The sequence below is a fragment of the Eutrema salsugineum genome, unplaced genomic scaffold (assembly GCF_000478725.1).
Source record: "Eutrema salsugineum unplaced genomic scaffold, Eutsalg1_0 scaffold_7, whole genome shotgun sequence".
NCBI classification, from domain to species: Eukaryota; Viridiplantae; Streptophyta; class Magnoliopsida; order Brassicales; family Brassicaceae; genus Eutrema; species Eutrema salsugineum.
Window position 1 is genome coordinate 568,444 of NW_006256486.1, and position 19,580 is coordinate 588,023.

General features: G+C 40.5%; 5 protein-coding genes and 1 long non-coding RNA gene across 8 annotated transcripts; 2 read left to right on the forward strand and 4 right to left on the reverse strand.

The window, feature by feature from the left end:
• The first annotated feature begins 2,738 nt into the window (after positions 1 to 2,738).
• Positions 2,739 to 6,443, forward strand: LOC18011344 (inactive protein kinase SELMODRAFT_444075). Of its 2 annotated transcripts, XM_006392612.2 has the most exons (10): positions 2,739 to 2,778; positions 3,005 to 3,794; positions 3,888 to 4,042; positions 4,116 to 4,210; positions 4,301 to 5,109; positions 5,185 to 5,345; positions 5,436 to 5,512; positions 5,593 to 5,740; positions 5,839 to 5,988; positions 6,083 to 6,443. In XM_006392612.2, the coding sequence occupies exons 2-10, from the start codon at positions 3,620 to 3,622 to the stop codon at positions 6,188 to 6,190; spliced, it is 1,878 nt and encodes a 625-aa protein (XP_006392674.1). In that variant the 5' UTR covers positions 2,739 to 2,778; positions 3,005 to 3,619; the 3' UTR covers positions 6,191 to 6,443. The 2 variants fall into 2 exon arrangements, 1 of the variants encoding a protein (XP_006392674.1); XR_002897439.1 differs by lacking the exon at positions 6,083 to 6,443 and having other exon boundaries at positions 5,601 to 5,740; positions 5,839 to 5,975.
• A 10-nt stretch (positions 6,444 to 6,453) lies between these two features.
• On the reverse strand, positions 6,454 to 7,283 carry LOC18011350 (PRA1 family protein F2). The gene has a single exon (XM_006392613.2). The coding sequence runs from the start codon at positions 7,149 to 7,151 to the stop codon at positions 6,582 to 6,584; it is 570 nt and encodes a 189-aa protein (XP_006392675.1). The 5' UTR covers positions 7,152 to 7,283; the 3' UTR covers positions 6,454 to 6,581.
• A 503-nt stretch (positions 7,284 to 7,786) lies between these two features.
• On the forward strand, positions 7,787 to 10,313 carry LOC18011363 (phospholipase D alpha 4). 2 transcript variants are annotated; one of them, XM_006392614.2, is made up of 3 exons: positions 7,787 to 7,951; positions 8,030 to 9,797; positions 9,886 to 10,313. In XM_006392614.2, the coding sequence occupies exons 1-3, from the start codon at positions 7,859 to 7,861 to the stop codon at positions 10,311 to 10,313; spliced, it is 2,289 nt and encodes a 762-aa protein (XP_006392676.1). In that variant the 5' UTR covers positions 7,787 to 7,858. The 2 variants fall into 2 exon arrangements, with proteins under 2 accessions (XP_006392676.1, XP_024006126.1); XM_024150358.1 differs by having other exon boundaries at positions 7,787 to 9,797.
• LOC112082828 lies at positions 9,555 to 12,272 on the reverse strand. The gene is made up of 4 exons (XR_002897363.1): positions 11,737 to 12,272; positions 10,426 to 10,525; positions 9,900 to 10,309; positions 9,555 to 9,811 (listed from the first exon to the last, which is right to left on the reverse strand). It is a non-coding gene; the product is annotated as an uncharacterized LOC112082828 (long non-coding RNA).
• A 971-nt stretch (positions 12,273 to 13,243) lies between these two features.
• On the reverse strand, positions 13,244 to 14,594 carry LOC18011364 (protein FLX-like 3). Its single transcript, XM_024150359.1, is given in 7 exon segments — positions 13,244 to 13,549; positions 13,637 to 13,713; positions 13,799 to 13,944; positions 14,059 to 14,077; positions 14,080 to 14,127; positions 14,130 to 14,174; positions 14,177 to 14,594. Coding segments are annotated over 7 exon segments (819 nt in total). The 5' UTR covers positions 14,586 to 14,594; the 3' UTR covers positions 13,244 to 13,474.
• A 979-nt stretch (positions 14,595 to 15,573) lies between these two features.
• Positions 15,574 to 16,948, reverse strand: LOC18010781. Its single transcript, XM_006392618.2, has 3 exons — positions 16,819 to 16,948; positions 16,454 to 16,663; positions 15,574 to 16,019 (listed from the first exon to the last, which is right to left on the reverse strand). Exons 1-3 carry the CDS (start codon positions 16,865 to 16,867, stop codon positions 15,709 to 15,711), a joined length of 570 nt encoding a protein of 189 aa, XP_006392680.1. The 5' UTR covers positions 16,868 to 16,948; the 3' UTR covers positions 15,574 to 15,708.
• Positions 16,949 to 19,580: the final 2,632 nt, after the last annotated feature.

Consider the following 19,580-nt stretch of genomic DNA (forward strand, 5'->3'; position numbering starts at 1 on the left):
TTAACCTCATAATCGAATCTTCCTCTCTTCTCGATCTCTGTGTTCTATTCATCTGAATTTTTTAAGGTATGCTCATAAATTCATAATCTTATATTTTTCTCTTGTTTTTTAAACTCTGTTTTGGTTTTCTATTCATCAGAATTTTGTATTATTTCGAAATTATTGGAATCTTTCCCTCTCGATTCTCTAACTCTGTTTTGTCATTCGATTCACCTGAATTTGTTTAAGCTTTACTCATAATCTCATCTCTTGCGCTTGTTTCTAAACTCTGTTTTGGTTTCTATTCATCTGAATTTTGTAAGATTTCGAAATCAATGGAATCTTTTGTTGGACCAACTTTCCCTCTTGATTCTCTTACTCTGTTTTTTCATTCGATTCATTTAAATTTGTTTTATGTGTGCTCATTATCTTATATTTTCCCTTGTTTCTCAAACTCTGTTTTGGTTTTCTATTTGTCTAAATTATGTAAGATTTCCAAATCAATCGAATGTTTTCCCCTCTTGATTCTTTTACTCTGTTTTGTCGTTCGATTCATCTGTAATTTGAAGATTTCTCCTTTTTTTTGTAAAAGAGTTGATATTCTTAAGATTTCACTAATGGGATCCCTTTCTCTAATAGATACATAAGCTATTAATTCTCTCTTGTTTCTTTACTCTGTTTTGGTGTTTGATGCATCTGAGTTTTTAATTATTTCTCGCGCTTGTATTTCTGATTAAATCTGCTGCGTTAACAGAAAAAGGTGAAAGCTTTACACCAAAAAACTAACTCTTGTTTTGTTTTGTCTGCGAAATCATGCTTTTTTATGAACTGTTTATGCCTTTGTGGTTTTGAATAAAGTTCCTTGATCTTGAAACCTCTGCCATTTAATCGTTTTTCCAGCATGTTTCTCCATTTGATTGTAAGGTAAATAGTAAATTGTAAGTGGACTTGATCTAATCGGATTATTGTAATAAAAGGGAAACTGTGCAATGAGTGAGTGTAGAATAAATGTATGGATGTGTGAGTATTTGTTGTAAATGGTTAGCCGGTTTGTGTAGTGTGGATGTTTAATTGTTGTACACAAATCATTTGTGTAGTCTGGATGTTTAGCTGTTTGTATTATCGTGAAATTGTTGTAATTAGTCGAATCACTTTCCGGTGGCTAACCGGTCAAGCGCAGCTACGTCTGTGTTTGTGTTTTCTTATTCTATAATAATATGTAAAATGCAGACGCAATGCAGAGAAACAATTGAAAAATGGGATTTTGTTTTTGCTCACAAAATACAGTTCACACATTGTCTCATCAACCTAATAAGAGAAGAGAATGTGAACAAAAAAAAAATGTACCTAATAAGAGAAGGGAATGTGAACAAAAAAAAAATGTATACCCGAGACTCGAGTCCAAAAATATATATATATTATTTCTTTCTCTAAATGATGAAAGAGAGTGTAAAACCCCCAGGAAAAAATTGTTAAAAATTACGTTTTGCTTAAATGTGGTTTTAGCAAAAACAAGGGTTCCAAACAATTCAAAACTGAATGAATATGGGCACAAACACATACTAAAACTAATCACTAAAACTTTATCTTTTTACAGAGTGTGATTTTGAATAACCACCGGTGATCGAGGCTTATTCGTTGTGTTATTTGTTGTTTGTCACGTACAACTACAAAAAAATCAATGGCAGCATGGCACATTGCCCAAGCAGACAGCCGCCACTAATACGCTGTCGTATCTGGTTGTTTGATTTGTAATTTTCTTAATTAAAATGGTTTTTTCATTTAATAAGCGCTTATCAAGAAGTGCGACAAGACGAGACAGAGATTGATGACAGCCGGAACTATTTATCAGCGGAGGTGACTGACTAGTCCAGAGAAACGCAGCGTATTATGGTCCAATGAGACAATGACACAACTACAAAATGTATATATTTTTTGTTAAACTACAAATTATATAATAAAATTCCAACTATTTTTCATTCTTGTAACAAAAAAAAAAGCCATAAAAAAACCTGGTTTGGGGGGTTAAAAACTTAAAAGTGTGAATGTGGTGTTTTTTTTGTTAAACTACAAATTATATAATAAATTCCAACTATTTTTCATTCTGTAACAAAAAAAAAAGCCATAATAAAAAAACCTGGATTGGGGGGTTAAAAACTTAAAAGTGTGAATGTGGTGTTTTTGAAACATAGGTTGTTGTATCAGACGACAAGCGAAACAAAGTTTGTTAATTCATGGAATTTTCTTTTTTTAACCGCCCTTTTATAGACAAGCGAAAAACCTATCAATCTCATAGTTTTGTTTTTAATACTTCATAAAAAGAGGATTAATCACTGAAATGAAAGAAAATACTGGGAATGAGAGAATTAAAATAAAATGACTTTTTAATTAGAAAGATAACCTTTGTAATTTGTAGTATTACTTGACAGTTAACAGTAACACACACACAGTTGGTTTAAGGGGTTTTTACTTTTTTCCTATCTGACTGTGCCGATAAATAAAGAACCCTAAAAGCTGATTTCGCAATTTCATTTTCGCGCTTTTCTTCTTGTTTCTATCTGAGCAGCATAAATGCTGCTTCTTCTCTGGATTTTATACACTGTCTTGTATCTATCTCTAAAAACGTGCTATTGATGTTAAAAGCAGAAAACTTTCAATTCAGACAAGACATTGCGAAATCAATGCTTCCTCTGTCTTCTTCTTTCCGATCTCTTGCTCGTTTTCATGGCGGTAAAATATATGAATGCTTAGCGTGGTGAGGAATTTCGTAATAATAATGATCATGGCATTGTGATGCAGGTTGTACATATTATATACCCATGATTGTTGATAATATATCATATATGTTTAGTTATCCGACTCTTAGTGGTTTTGTGTATTTATGAAAAGAATTAATTTAATTTATCGATCTCCTTCTATTCCTATATTGGTCTGCAAAAGTTAGTCTATATGATAGTTTTTTGGCAGTTTCTTTAAATTTTCCGTTTCAAAAAAGTAAAACATTTATTTCATTCTCTTATTGTAGGTGTGATTTTGAAGATTTGGCAGATTCTGATGACTGTGGATCGAAGCAGAGAACCTTGATTTTTTGTTTGGCCCTTTGTCTTGTTGAAAGGGTTAGATCCTAAAAAGCATTTGGCTTCATTTCTTCTGTCTGTTTCATGAGAAACATTGACTCAGTGATTTGACAATAGGGGAGTAGATTGAGTGGATAGAGAGCTAAAGTGTATGTATCTCTTTGGACCCTTGGGTGATTTTCACTTCCTAAAGACTTATTTTTGTTCTTCATCGAAAGGGTACAAGGATTTTTGGATTTAAATTTTCCCCCAAAATCTGGTCTGGAATCTCAAAAGAGGGGCTTTTTTTGGTTCAGGGTTTGGTGTTTTGTGTTTTGAAGTTTATGTGATTTAGTGAGAAAAAAGAGTAGTGAGTGAGAGGTCTTGTCCTGTCTATGAGTTTTGTATCCATCTGCAACACAAGCAGTGTGTTTGGTTTGGTCTTGTCTTGTTCTCCAACTTGGCCTAATAATGCAATCATATCTCCTGGAAGCAACAAAATCTCTGAGGATCAGCTAGAGAGTTAATAATCTTCTTGGGGGTGAGAGGAATCTAGAGAATTTGATCTTGCATTTGTGCCATCAATGATCCGTGGGAAACAGGAAAAGAAACCAGGTTCTAATGGGACTGATAAGGTTCTCGTTGCTGTTAAAGCATCTAGGGAGATTTCAAAGACAGCATTGGTTTGGGCTTTGACTCATATTGTTCATCCTGGAGATTGCATCACTCTGATTGTTGTTGTCACTTCTCACAATGCTGGTACTTTATTCTTCTTTGGTGGAGATTTCATTTGCTCTGTTTAATTCGTTATTTCTTGTTTGTTTATTTGGTCTTTTATGATGGAATTCTTAGGTCGAAAGCTATGGACTTTCCCGAGGTTTTCTGGAGATTGTGGGAGTCGACATCGGAAATCGCATTCTGATGCAATTCCTGAGATAAAGAGTGATCTCACTGATACTTGTTCCCAAATGATTCTCCAGCTTCATGGTGTCTATGATCCAAACAAGGTATATAACTTACTTAGCCTAGCATCAAGATAATGAGATTCTGAAACATCATTAAAGTTTGTTTCTTTGAAAGGTAAATGTCAGGATCAAGATTGTTTCTGGATCACCATGTGGAGCTGTTGCTTCTGTGGCCAAGGAATTGCAAGCAAATTGGGTAGTTCTTGATAAGTAAGTATACAATCTATGATTTCATTCTTCAACTAATTAGTAAGGTTTTTACTCTCTCTCTTTGTGTGGTTGAAATGGTTCTTTTTACAGGCACCTTAAGCACGAAGAGAAACGGTGCATAGATGAGCTACAATGTAACATTGTTGCAATAAAGCGTTCTCAGGCAAAAGTTTTGCGCTTGAACTTGGTCGGTTCACCAACAAAGGATGCAATGAAAGAGTTTGCTTTACCAACTGGGCCAGAATTAGCATCTGCAAATGACAAAAACAGGTCGTTAGATTCGATTAGAGCGGTAGATACAACTCCTATGAGCAGTCCTGAGGTTGGGACATCATTCACAGGCACAGAAGCTGGGACTTCATCAGTGGCTAGCTCTGACCACGGGACATCATCGCCTCTTTTCATAGTGGAAGTGAAAAAGGATGAAGCTTTAGTCATCAAAGAGGATGATTCCAGTTCTGATTCAGAAGATGACTTGGAGGAGTTTAGTGGAAACTTAAGAGAAGCAATCTCGCTAGCACGAAGTGCTCTTCCTGTTCCACCTCCTCTATGTTCTGTCTGCCAGCACAAAGCGCCTGTGTTTGGAAAACCACCGAGGTTTTTCTCTTACAGAGAGTTAGAGCATGCAACAAATGGGTTTTCACAGTCTAATTTCTTGGCAGAAGGAGGATTTGGATCTGTTCATCGAGGTGTATTACGCGAAGGCCAGGTTGTAGCAGTAAAGCAACACAAAGTAGCTAGTACTCAAGGAGATGTAGAGTTTTGCTCTGAAGTAGAGGTTTTGAGCTGTGCTCAGCATAGAAACGTAGTTATGTTAATCGGTTTCTGCATCGAAGAAAGCAGAAGACTCTTGGTCTATGAATACATATGCAATGGATCATTAGACTCTCATCTATACGGTAAAATCTTTATCTAGATTCCTAGTTAGTTAAATTAGCAAACTCTTAACTAACTTCCATGAAATGTTCATTCAGGTCGCCATAAAGACACCTTGGGATGGCCTGCAAGGCAGAAAATAGCGGTTGGTGCGGCTCGAGGCCTTCGATATCTTCATGAAGAATGCAGAGTGGGTTGCATTGTTCACAGAGACATGCGGCCTAACAATATACTAATCACTCATGATTACGAACCACTGGTATCCCTTTTATAAATGGCCACTACAGTGAAGAAAGTTTACACTTTTGATTCATATATTTACTAAAATTCTGGTCTATTGTTCTGAAAGGTTGGAGATTTTGGTTTAGCGCGGTGGCAGCCTGATGGAGAGCTCGGTGTAGACACGCGCGTGATAGGAACTTTCGGGTAGAAAAGTGTATAAGTAAAGAAATCATCATAAAGCATTCTACAATTCCTCAATGACTTACTGTGTTTGGTTTGTTTAGCTATTTAGCTCCAGAATATACTCAAAGTGGGCAAATCACAGAGAAAGCTGATGTTTACTCGTTTGGGGTTGTATTGATTGAGCTAATCACGGGTCGTAAAGCCATGGATATCTTCAGACCAAAAGGACAACAATGTTTAACTGAATGGGTAATAATGAAATCTTGAAAGGTTTCTTCTTTTTAAAGATTCCATAAAAGCTCATCCAAAAGTTTCCTCTTTTTAAGCTCATCTTGTTTTGTGAGCAGGCAAGGTCTCTATTAGAAGAGTATGCGGTGGAAGAATTGGTTGATCCGAGGCTGGAGAAGAGATATTCAGAAACCGAAATCATTTGTATGATTCATACAGCTTCATTGTGTATACGCAGAGATCCACATTTGCGTCCTCGTATGTCTCAGGTAAACAAAATCACCATTCCTGAAACATATGTTCATTCTTCAAGTCAAATAATGTACACTTTCTCAGACAGTTTTTTTTTTTTTTTTTTTGAAGGTGCTGCGTTTACTGGAAGGAGATATGGTAGTGAATGAAATTCCGGGAAGGTTTAGTGGAAGATTATCGATTGAGAGAAGCCAGAGATCAGAACTAAAGATGAAGTAGCTAATTGAGAGAAAGCTCAAGGAAGAGTTGTTTTACTCTGTAATTTTTTTTGCTCCTTAGGAAATGAATTTAATCTCTCCGTTTTTTTTTTGTTTCTGTACAGCAGTGCGTAGGATGAATAGAAGGATTTTGTATAATCAAGTCCTCTTAATTGGTGATTATTAGTTTTAGTGGATTTATCTAGAGGATTAGTGTTTAAAGTTTTCTCACTGTTAAGTAATTAACCAACAAAACATATATAAGAAGGAAAAAAAGAGAGCAAAGTTATGTTAAGCTTTCACTTTCAAAAAATTAAGCAAAGTACAGAACGTTTTCAAGTTTCTCAATCACACCCAGAGAGTAAGATACAAAAGAAGACACAAATTGGAATAATCATCAAATTTAGTTGGGTTTATGACGAAGGGTATGACGTCAGCCCTGAAGTTTCAGTAGCCGCCGCAGCGTCCTCGTCAAGGAAGAGATTGTCACTCCTTCTAACCGCCGCGTGGACCAGAACCAACACGGCGGCGGTTAACAGCGAACCGAGGATATTCGCCGTCGCGTGGGTAAACAAAAGCAAACCGACGGTCAAAATCGAGAGACCGATCATGACCGTCCGATCATCGATCTGATGACCGAAAACCATGAGAGGCTCGTCGCGGAGGAAATAGAGGAAGATCCAGAAGACGACCAAGATGGCTAAGACGAGGAGAGAGGTAGGGTGATAGAGAAGGCTAAGGAAGAGGACGACGAGGACGCCGATGGCGTAATTAGCTCTGAAATAGCCGAGATTCGTCTTGATCCTCGAGATCGCGTCGAAGAAACCGTGAGGGAGATTCATGGATTTGAGATCGAACATCGATTTCCATGGGCGGCGCGTGGCCAGACCGGATTTGATGCGGTGTTTTGCGCGTGAGATGTACTCGAGTTCCACCGCCGGCGATGGATGTGACGACGTCGGAATCGCGCCGTAGTTCGTCATTTTCGTTGACGCGCCTCTGAGATTTGGCAGAGAGCGAGAGAGAGATTATATAACCAAATAAATACATATATGCTATATATAGATAAATGTAGATTATATAAAGTTATAAAGTTTTTTTTGTTTATCTACATATTGCTCAGTCTCTATGGTGCTGGCATAAATGTCACATATAGATAAATGTAGATTATATAACCAAATAAATACATATATGCTATATCCGTTCTGATATTAATTACATGGACTATTTTTATAATCAGCCCACCGAGCGTATTATATTGGGTCCCAAAGTGGTTTTCCAGGCATCGCTTTATTGCTACACGTGGCTTACCGGATAATATTTACAAAGACCACCATACATTTTCATAATATCGTCATTATATCCTAAAACTTATATTTGGATACACTCTAATACTTTGCCTTTAATATTGATAGTGTTAACTCAAAGTCGAATGCTTGATTTGTATTCCAAGACACTTCACCTTCAATTCTTTTCATATAAACGTTTGGATGTTTTCTTTAAGATTGTCCATGGAGAATCCTACAAGTTTTACCAAAAAAATATATAATAAGTATGTATATATATATATATATATACATGGACACATCCTTGTGCATAATGTATTAATTGACCCAGCTTCAAACACATTTCAGATTCGCAGAAACTTTTCTCTCATTCTCTTTGAAGGTCTATTTTGTACAAAGAGAAGATGGAGCTTGAAGATCAGAAGAAGTTCTTTCATGGAACACTCGAGATAACAATCTTCGATGCAACACCTTTTTCTCCTACATTTCCTTTCAATGTAAGTATGAATATTGTTGTTGATGATGATATCAATATTGCGTTAATTCTCATGAGCTATTTTCTTTCTCATTCACAGTGTATATATACGAAGCCAAGATCAGCTTACGTGACCATCAAGATAAACAAGAAGAAAGTTGCTAAAACAAGCTCAGAGCACGACCGTGTCTGGAACCAGACTTTTCAGATCCTCTGCGCACACCCGGTTTCTGACACGACAATCACCATCACGCTCAAGACTCAGTGTTCTGTTCTCGGAAGATTCCGGATCTCTGCAGAACAGATTCTGACTTCTGATCCAGCAGTTATAAATGGGTTCTTCCCTCTGTGCACAGACAATGGATCAACGAAACCGAACTTAAAGCTCAAGTTTCTGATGTGGTTCAGACCGGCTTATCTCGAACCGGGATGGTGCAAATCGCTCGAAGGGCAGTCTTTTCAGGGTATTAGAAATGCCAGCTTCCCTCAGAGATCGAATTGCAGAGTCGTACTGTATCAAGATGCGCACCACAGAGCAACGTTTGATCCTAGGGTTCATGATGTTTCTTGTAACGCAAGAAATCTTTGGGAAGATGTTTACAAAGCGATTGAATGCGCTAGGCACTTAGTTTACATTGCAGGATGGGCATTAAACCCTAACCTCGTTCTCGTACGCGACGACGAGACAGAGATTCCGCACGCAGTGGGAGTAACTATCGGCGAGCTTCTGAAACGGAAAGCACACGAAGGTGTAGCGGTGAGAGTAATGCTGTGGAACGACGAGACATCTTTACCGATGATCAAGAACAAAGGTCTGATGCGAACAAACGACCAAACAGCTTTTGCTTATTTCAGAGACACCAATGTTGTTTGTAGATTGTGTCCAAGATCGCACAAGAAACTCCCTACGGCGTTCGCTCACCACCAAAAGACGATCACAGTGGACACACGAGTTACGAATACGAACACCAAGGAGCGAGAGATCATGAGCTTCCTTGGCGGTTTCGACCTTTGCGATGGCCGGTACGACACAGAGGAGCATTCTCTATTCCGTACACTCGGGACAAGGGAAGATTTTTATCAGACAAGCGTGGCCGGAGCTAAGCAAAGTAGAGGCGGACCAAGAGAGCCGTGGCACGATTGTCACGTGTGCGTTGTAGGAGCTGCGGCATGGGATGTATTGAAGAATTTTGAGCAGAGATGGACGAAACAGTGTAACCCTTCGGTGTTGGTCAACACTTCAGGGATCAGAAACTTGGTAAACCGAACAACCACAGAAGAAGATAACCGGAATTGGAATGTTCAAGTTCTGAGATCGATAGACCACGTGTCAGCAACGGAGATGCCTAGAGGCTTACCGGTAGAGAAGAGTGTACACGACGGCTACGTTGAAGCGATTCGAAAGGCAGAGAGGTTTATATACATTGAGAATCAGTATTTCATGGGGAGCTGTGACCACTGGGAGAACAAGAACAACGATAGGTTCGAAAGCGGATGCACAAACTTGATACCGGTAGAGATAGCGTTAAAGATTGCAGCAAAGATACGAGAGAAGGAGAGATTTGCAGTGTACATAGTGATACCAATGTGGCCAGAAGGGCCACCGGAGAGCGAAACGGTTCAAGAGATGCTTCACTGGACGCGAGAGACCATGTCAATGATGTATCGGATCATCGGAGAGGCTATATGGGAAAGTGGAAACGGATCGCATCCGAGAGATTATCTAAACTTCTTCTGTCTCGCAAACAGAGAAGAGAAGAGAGATGGAGAGCATGAAGCAGTTTCGTCGCCGCATCACAGGACGCATTATTGGAATGCGCAGAGGAACCGGAGATTCATGGTCTATGTCCACTCCAAGATCATGATAGGTTAAACTCCTGATCTGAAATGAAAATTGAAGATTTTTCCATGAAGGTTTAGAATAAAAGAGATTGTTGTTGTATGTTGTTTTTGTAGTGGACGACGCATACGTTTTGGTAGGATCTGCCAATATAAACCAGAGATCGATGGATGGTTGTCGTGACACGGAGATTGTAATTGGTTGCCACCAAACCGATACAAAGAACACCAACGAGATCAGAGCTTACCGGTTATCGCTCTGGTACGAGCATACCGGTGGCCAGATCACAGTGGATGAGTTATCCTTGACGGAGCCAGAGAGTTTGGAATGCGTTCGAGGGTTGCGGACAATTGGGGAGAAGATGTGGGAGATTTATAGCGGAGACAAGGTCGTGGACATGAACGGTGTCCATTTGGTTGCGTACCCAATTAGTGTGGCCAGAGATGGTGCGGTTGAGGAAGTCGGCGACGGAATATTCCCTGATACCAAGACGTTGGTGAAAGGAAAGAGGTCCAAGATGTTGCCTCCGGTTCTCACAACCTGAAAGAAAAAGTCAGAATCAGATCGTATATATGTATAAAATAACATTCAACTTGTTGATGATGATGATAAGTACATATTGATATTTATTATGAGAGGATGTTTTTAGTAATTACCTTACTTACTGCTTTCTCTTATAACCCACACTCTGGTTCCTTTGTCAGTTCCAGTTAGTAGATGATGTCTTGGGTGTTGTCTTTTTTCAGGCTTTGTTGCCTGCAACAAGCAGAAGAATAATCAAAGCCTGTATAAACCAAGAATAGCTTTTTTAATAGCGAAATTTGTGCAAAGCATTTAGTGCTACTTGACATAACAGACCAAGTATCTCTACATCTATGTCTAAAGGTAAACTGGTATGGAGCCTCAGCTTGTGAGGAACCTTTTGTTTTCCTATTTCGTGTCCAAGCTCATCTAAGGGCTTATGGCTGGGAAAAAATCTCTCTTTTTTGCGCTGTGTATCAATCCAAGACGATTCACTATTGGAAGCTTTTACTTTTTAGCGCTGTACCGAACTTCTTGCAGATCTAGGGGACCAACTCCGTTCTTCCTCTACATTCTGCTGATCTGCAGAGTATACTGTTCAATCTGACCTTGATAAGGACACAAGAGGACAATTCTCTGAAGATGTAAGTTGTTTCTAACTCACTCTTAAGCTGGAAAGTTCTCAGACTCTTTAGTAAACTAAGTATCTCTATATTTATACCGGCTATAACCTTTCATCCTGATCAAACCTAGACCGATCTAATTTCAGATCAATGTGAAGCCTCAAAGCTTAAAACTACAGCAGTAGCAGTCAACTCATGTTTTAAGTGAGCTGATCCTATCTCTTTCCTATCTACAAAAGCTTTGCCTTTATTCTAATCCATAGATCTCTTGCAGCCTCCAGAAAGTTAACGTGGTTAAGATAATCCGGTCCAGTCGATTCTAAATTTTTTTGCTTCCATGCAACACCAGAAATCCATGTAGTGAACCATCATTAAGAACAGCTACTTCTTCATCAGTCTAGCAATCTATTTCTATCAACATTCTAGTGTGAAATCTAGGCTAGTCTCACAAATCCTCCAAGAAACAAAATGACGTGTAGTGAACCATCTTCAAGAACAGCTACTTCTCCATCAGTCCAGCAATCCATTTCTATCAACATCCTAGTGTGAAATCTAGGCTAATCTCACAAATCCTCCAAGAAACAAAATGACTGATTCCACCTCCATTGCCAAAACTCTAAAGAGAATCCAAAGTCTAAGTGGCAAAACTAATGATGCATACCATAATCAAGAAACAATGAGTCTGTTACATGCAAAATTTTTAAGACATATATGAACCACCTATATGCCAAACAAAACGGCAGCTAACCTCTAGCAGTTATAACCAGAAAGTAAATATATAAACTTCCCCGTAAGGAAAGTTTTCTTGGAAAGATCATATACCTGTCTCCTGTCCTGACTCGTAGGAAGATCTTTTTCCGTAAGGCACATCAACATCCTTGGAAAGTGCATACCCGGAAAACTGATTTAGCATCAACATAACCAACAACAAGACCACTGATAATCTCTTGATATATAGAAAAGTTCCTTTATCTGAAGGCAAAATAACTCATTGGAGAGGGAGAAGGTACTTTGAGGATATAGCTTTCTTCTAGATAAAGTTGCTACTGAGTAAGCCAAACTTGCTGACATTCCAATAATGCAGCTTGTGGCTTGTGCCTCCTCAAAGACAGATGTGTTAACCTCTTCAAGGACCCAAAAACAGTAGATATATATAGATGGCACCACCGTAAATCCTATCTTACTTGCTATGTCTCTGATGAACTAACTCCATGAAAGTCGCTTTGATTTGTCTTCTATAGATTCATCTGTCATCCATGAGTTACAATCTTCACCCGGCCTCCTAACACCCAGCCTCATTTTATGTTGTTTCAGAATCGATATTCAATCTATGAAACTGAGATTCAGCCACCCATCAGAAAATGCATCAGCTCCTTATCAGCGTTCTTCCATTCGTTCGAAGCGTGAAATATGTGGTACACCTAATGACACACGAGGTTTCTGATGGTAGATTGAACATGGGCAGTGGGTAGTAGGGTCCTGCAACTCCGACCAAGTCCAAGACCACTTACGGCACTTTGATTCAGTAAGGATGCTGAATTGCTGATCGCTTCAATGGAAGACCTTGCTCAAAAAATCCTTATCGAAGTTTTCCCCGAGAGAAAGATCCGCTCATATTGATCCATATGACCCTCAAAAAATGGCTTTTTCTGGTGCTGATGCAAGTTTATTGGCCTGATTCCAGAAGGACGTCTAATCATCATGCTTAGATAGCTATAGAGGATCAATATGTCTCTGTTCCTCCAATAGTTCATTGTGCCTTGTTCCCTTTCTTAATTAAATCAGCATTGACACTACGGAAATGACCTTGAACAAGCAAGCTCAGTAAATTTCAATGAGAAAACGCTGCTTCCTGGCACAATGTAGAAACGGATGGCCTTCCAATGTTTCCACTTCATCTTAACTGAGTTTCTCCTATATATACCTAATATCTAGTAGAAACATACCTAACACCATCACACAAAAACAATGTCCGTGATAATGCTATCTCTTTTAGCTTCCAGCAACAAGCAATTGCAACTCGAGAAATTCTCCAAATGTGTGGCCAGAAACAACAACTTCCGCTCAAATCTCTCTTTAATCCAAGTAACCAAAGCCTCTAACCCCTTAGAAAGGTGTTAGCTCACCAGATATTTATAATTTTAAATATACGAGAAGGAAGAAAGAACTGTGGGTTTGAAGCCCAGGGAGGGGTAGATCTCCCTCCTTTTGTTAGTGCCAGTTTGATTTCTCAAACTTACTGGTGCATACTCCTCTGGTTTCTATAGAGATTATCTTATCAAATAATCAAAACCAGAGTGTAAAGAATGGGAGCAGGAGAAAAAGAAGGATAATAAGGCATAGCTAATATGAAACAGGAAAAACCAAAATCGTCAATTTGTAGTAACATACGACATAGTTTAGCCATCTAACTTAAATAATTAAAATGCCTTATTTAGAGAGCAGAGGAGCTAACATTTAGATTTAGAGTAGATGGATACCCCACAAACAACCAGATGAGTGTTACAAAGTGGGCTATTCAGACTCACCTCATTCTTTTTCCACAGATCATTTATACAATTCAATGACGATCCAAACGAGGTTTCTTCTGCGAGCCAGACCCATGGCTATAGTATTGGCTCCTTTCCGAAGATCCCTAAGAAAAAAGGAAAAAGAATACCGGCGTGTCAAGTTCAAGCCCACGAGAATAGATCAAATTACAAAAGCATGTAAACATTGGTACCAAAAAACTATCGTTTTCTCCATAAGAACCACGGAAAGCGCCATCCATATTGTTGTAATTCATCCCATACGATCCTCCTGGACACATAACATATGACACAACAAAGCAGTTAGCGACTTAATCATAACACCAAATGTTTCCAAGAAAGATCTAGGATCATACCAAAACCCCATGGCCTACTATCAACAGTAGCAAGTTCTGCTCGTAGCTTTTCAACTTCACGCGCCATAGAAACCATGTTCTTTTCCATTGTCTGCCGCTGCTCCATAAGCTCAAACTTTTCCTTCTTTTCATAGTCAAGTGCACCTCTGTTCCAAAAGAAAAGTAAAAACTCCCCTTTAGCATTAAAGACCGAAACCAGATATTGAGGCATTAAAATATAAACTAAAAAAACTAATGATAGAATGAGTTCAATATTATACCTAGCGTGCATAAGCTCCTCTGCAAGTCTTTAACCTCAGCTCTCAAACCTGAATCTGCTGTATCTGATGCAATTTTACCAAATCTTTCCTAAGTATCTGAACATCTCCACTTAATCTCGTTTGATGTCAGTTAGCTTCTGAACTTCACCACGCAGCTGTGAAGCCTCCTTCTTATAGGACTCCATAGCACGAATATCTACCTCAAGTTTATGCCTTTTCTCACTGAACTCCCTGGATTGAAGATCTTGCTCAGCACGAAGATCAGAAATCATGAGGTTCATTCGGTGAAGCTCTTCCTTGGCAGCACTGAGTTCACGTTCAAGAAGCCCTCGGTCCTCAGCTAATCTACGATTATCATTTAAAAGCCTTCTAATTTCAACGTCCTGTATTTGAAGATCTTCCAACAAAGATGGAGGTGGAGGCTGTAACAACGGAGGGACTCGTAGAAAGGGTCTCTCCGGAGAAAAACCACGACGATCATGAAAACTGTCTCGAAGCTCTCGGTGAATTCGGTTTCTTCCAGACATTCAGATTGACCTTCTGAGAAAAAGAAACACCTCAATTACAGAGCAAAAAAAAAGCAAAATTTCACAAATACCCAATAGAGAGAAACAAGTTTGAATGTCAGGACTCGAATCCACAAAACAAAAACTATCAATGTCACTTTCACGAAACAAATTGAACCATAAAACAACACTTCCACTGCAAATTGTACAAGAAATGTTTCTCCAGAATCATGCGTCTGCTCAAGTAAGAAATATATTTTATGGTATTACAAGATTAACAGAAGAAAATTCGATCTATACGTATAACCTATATAGATAAATTTTAAATTGCAATGATCGCAGCTTCAGCAGATCGACAATTGATCATATATATATCGTATCTATCAGCAGCAAATTAAGTTGGGTATTGAAGATTGAAAGAGGATAAAATAGAGAATGATATTGTGAAATACCAGGAGACACAATTAAAAAAAGAAAAAGGAAAAAGAGTCCAAACCTCTTCTCTTGTGCGGATATCGTCTTCTACCTTATTTCTTCAACTTGCTTCTGAAGTCTCTCTATTGGAGAGAGAACAAGGTTAAAAGTTAAAACCTGTCTGCGCCGTGAACGACGTCGTGTTGAACGTTTTTAAAGTTTATTGGGCTTTTTGTTTCCAAACTCTGGTCGAGTGGTTTTTTGTTTTTTTTTTTGGTTTTGTCGATCAATTTTTCTAACAGTAACTTGTAAAACAATATAGCCTTTGCTTGTTATTTCCCTTTGTATTTCTTTGCTTTTCATTTTTGTTTTCCCCACTCTCATTGTGTAACCTTTTCCATCGGAAATAAAGAAATTTTTGCCCCTCCTTACCAATCAGAAAAAAAGAGATAGGAACTTTTGTTCTACCAAAAAAGTGAAAAAACATAGTAAAAATAGGTGAAAACGAAGATTTTTTTTTTACTCCTAAAAGGCTAAAACCATGGGGAAAACTTCCCATCCACAGAAACACAAGACCCAACACTGGATCAATGCAAGGATGAATGAAACTAAGATTCCAAAGTTACTGGTTTCAACATCAAGACTAATTTTTTTTCTTTCCAAAAGCAAAACATTTGATATCCACAAGAATAAGAACTGAAACCAAATCAACAGTAGCTGAACTTTTTAATCAGAGAGTAGGAATGGTTTTGGATCCTATGAATTGTTTCAGAATCGCTTTTTCTTCATCATTCCGCTTCTTCTCTTCTGCGTTTTTCGGGATGACTTTCCTTTTCTCATCCAACATCCATTTGAAGAGCTCACGTTGCTGCTTCTCCGGTATTGGCTCACGTGCCTTGACCACCACTGGCTCTGCAACCACTGTGGAAGACACAGGCTTTTCAATGCTAACAGGAGCCGCTGCGACTGAACCTGATTTAGCAGCTATCTCTTCATTTTCAGGATCTATGTCCTTTTTCTTAGTCCTAAAGAAAAGGTATCCTGCAAAAGCAACAAGGCCAAGAACCACCAGTGAGTGTGTCTTTCTGTGAATGTAGTTTCCGAAATTAAATGCAAAGATTATAACTTTAAACATCACACACAGTCCTAGGCTATATAGATTTCAAGAGCTAAGGTTTGCATCTAAAGAATGTAAAAAGATGAGCAAAGTCCTGTAATCCAGTTAGATAAACACCTCAGAGTCAACAGTAAACAAATAGACTCTAAGATTACAAAAATCTATCAAGCAACTACTCAAAAACTCATAGCAGAACATGTAATCTGAAGCAGATCTCCAGGTCCAAGCTTTGTGCCTGATCAAAACCCTTATGATTCTAAGGTCCAATGATTCTATTCGAAATCCTCAAAACCAGCAAATCTTACCCTAACTCGAACATCCCACACAAAATTCGGAATCAGTAAAACGCTTTGATTACCTCCGACGGCGAGATTGACGGTGAGGAGAAGCGGCCAGACAAATTTATACCTTCGAGCGAACGATTCCTTAGGAGGCGGAGGAGGAGGAGGAACAGAACCACCCATCGTATACGAAGCCGCCGCAGCTGCAGCCGGAGACGGTGCTGATGATGGAGGTCCGGTGGGATTCTTGAAATTAGCCTCGACGTGCTTCAGCTGAGCAATAATGTCTGGTTCAGATCACAATCGAAACGAGATCACAAGTCAATCATATAAATCCAACCGTGAATGATTCGTTGAGTGAGCTGGGAAATAGGGACAGCTTCTATTTGTTTAATCGGAGAGAAAAAAAAAAACATTATGAAGGTTTATTTAAATTTCTTACCCTTCTTCTTGGGTTTATTGGTGTAAAGCTTGGGACCTTCTTCACTCATGGCGATTTCGATTCGTCGAGCAAACAAGAGAATTTTTTTACTTCTGTGCAAGTGTCTCGTTTCATCTACTTGTCATGGGCTAATATATTAGGGCTTTTCAAAGTATAATATGCTTTTTTGTTTTCGCATTAGAATATTGTTAGCTGTGAGGCCCAAGGGCCACCAATTCTGTATCAGTACTCGCGAAGGAAGAAAGCCCAAGTAAGTGGGGAGTAAGAGGATGGGAGGATTAGCATTTCAGGTCGTGAGGCGGTGGCATTGACCAAGGAGATTACTATTATAGTTAAGGAATAACCACGGTTAAGGGGAGAATCTTATCGTTGCAACAAACCACGTGAGGGGAGTAGTGACGTGGAGGAGGATCCAACGGAAAGTAGTAGAGTAGTATATAAGAGGAAGGAATCTTGTTTAGAAGGGTATCAAAAGATTTAATCAAAGTTGTTGGGGAGGGAGAGACTCTATTATCATTCTCTCAAACTGTATCGACCTTGATCTTATCAATAATAAAGTTATATCCGTCTTTCCTGAGTTTCACTAGCTAAACGTATCAAATTTGGTATCAGAGCACCTCGATCTCGGGATCTCAAAATGCCACCGAAGAGAGCTGACGCGGAGAAGGCTTTGGAGAACTTACAGATGGAGGGTGAGAAGATCGCTGCCCTGGAGAAGAGTGTGGAAGAGATTCGACAGCAGATGAGCTGTATGGGAGAGATGAAGGCGATGTTGGAGCGGATAGGTCAGCGTTGGTTGGAGGAAGACGATGTTAAGAAACGTCGCGAAGCAGAGACCTCGGAGTCGGTCATGATCGCTGACCCGATCGGGACACCTACGATCAAGGATCCCGCGAGCGGGGGAACGGGGAAGGAAGTCGCTTGCACCCCTGACCGAACGGTGCAGACGAAGATGACGGAGGAACAGAACACACCTCTCACGCGGCGGATTGAGATACCGCTATTTGACGGAGACGACGCGGAGAGCTGGTTGCTTCGGGTGGAACAATATTTCGAGCTGAGCCACTTCACGGAGGAGGAGAAACTGAAGGCAGTTCGAATGTGTTTTACCGGCGAGGCACTCCTATGGTATCGGTGGGAGAGGAAACGGAGCCCCTTTTCGGACTGGGAACAGCTGAGGTACCGGGTGTTGGAGCAGTTCGCGGTCACCCATGACACGAGTGTCGGCGAAAGGTTTCTGACTCTCCGACAGGAGGGAACGGTGCGAGAATACAGCCGCGATTTCATTTTGCTAGCCAGGAACGCACCGGAGATCCCAGAATCAGTGCTGGAGATGGCGTTCATCATCGGACTGAAGCCCAAAATCCGAGCAGGGGTGAAGATGTTTTAGCCGCGAACACTGAAGAAGATGATGAGTGTCGCGAAGATAGTGGAAGAATGGGTCGAACAGGAGTCGTCCCCGGGAAACCAGTCAGGAGGAGGGACACGAGTTTCTCGATCTGACGGCGGCCGAGCTCAACAGCACACCATGGGCCTGGGGTTGGGAAATGGGCCTGTTTCATTCAAGGCCAGGTTCCCAACAAGCCCAGCCAAGAATACGACGACGCATCGGGGGCCACCTGTGAAGCCACACAATCGACTCAAGCCTCCTTTCCGGCGGTTGACGGCGGCAGAGATCGCCAAATGGAAGGCTGAGGGTTTGTGCTTCAGGTGCGACGAGAAGTTCCACGGTAACCATGTATGTCGGGTGCCTGAGCTTCGGATTTTGGTGGTACAGGAGGATGGCACTGAGGAAGAGTGGATTGACGAATTGGAAGACGAGCTGGAGGGGAAGGGGACGGAGGTTACCGAGTTGGCAGAGTTATCCCTCAATTCGATGGTCGGTATCTCCTCTCCGCGAACCATCAAGCTGATGGGGAGGATTAGTTCGGAGGACGTCGTGGTGCTCATAGATAGCGGCGCCTCCCATAACTTTTTGTCCGAGAAGATGGTACGGAAACTCAATCTGGACACCGAGGTGACCTATGGGTATGGGGTCATCACCGGAACCGGTATTACGGCGAGAGGTAAAGGACTGTGTAAGGGAGTGGAGCTGCAGATGCAGGGGTACTCAGTTACAACAAGTTTTTTACCCCTCGAGCTCGGAAGCGCGGATGTAATATTGGGGATCCAGTGGTTGGACACGTTAGGGGTGACTAAGGTGAACTGGAAGTTACAGATTTTCCAGTTTAAGCTGAACGGCGTTAAAATCACGTTGCAAGGGGATCCCAGTCTCTGCAGCGCTGCAATCTCACTCAAAGCGTTGTGGAAAACACTTGGGAACATGGAGAAGGCGTTCTGGTGGAGTTCGGGGGCCTCCAAATCGAAGATGGTACAGTTCTGCCCTCACCTCCGGGAGAGTTGCAGGCGGTATTGGCAGAATATGAACATGTCTTCGACGAGCCCAAGGGGTTACCACCGTCGAGGGGCAAGGAACACGCTATCACGTTGGAAGAAGGAGCGAGACCGGTGAGCGTACGGCCATTAAGGTATCTGCAAGCGCAGAAGGCTGAGATTGAGAAGCAGGTCTCAGCCATGTTAGCCGCGGGTATCATCAGAGATAGTGGGAGCCCGTTCTCGAGCCCGGTGTTGTTGGTGAAGAAGAAGGACGGGAGTTGGCGTTTTTGCGTTGATTATCGCGCATTGAAAAAATCAACGGTAACAGATTCGTACCCGATTCCGATGATTGATCAGCTTCTTGACGAACTACAAGGTGCGGTGGT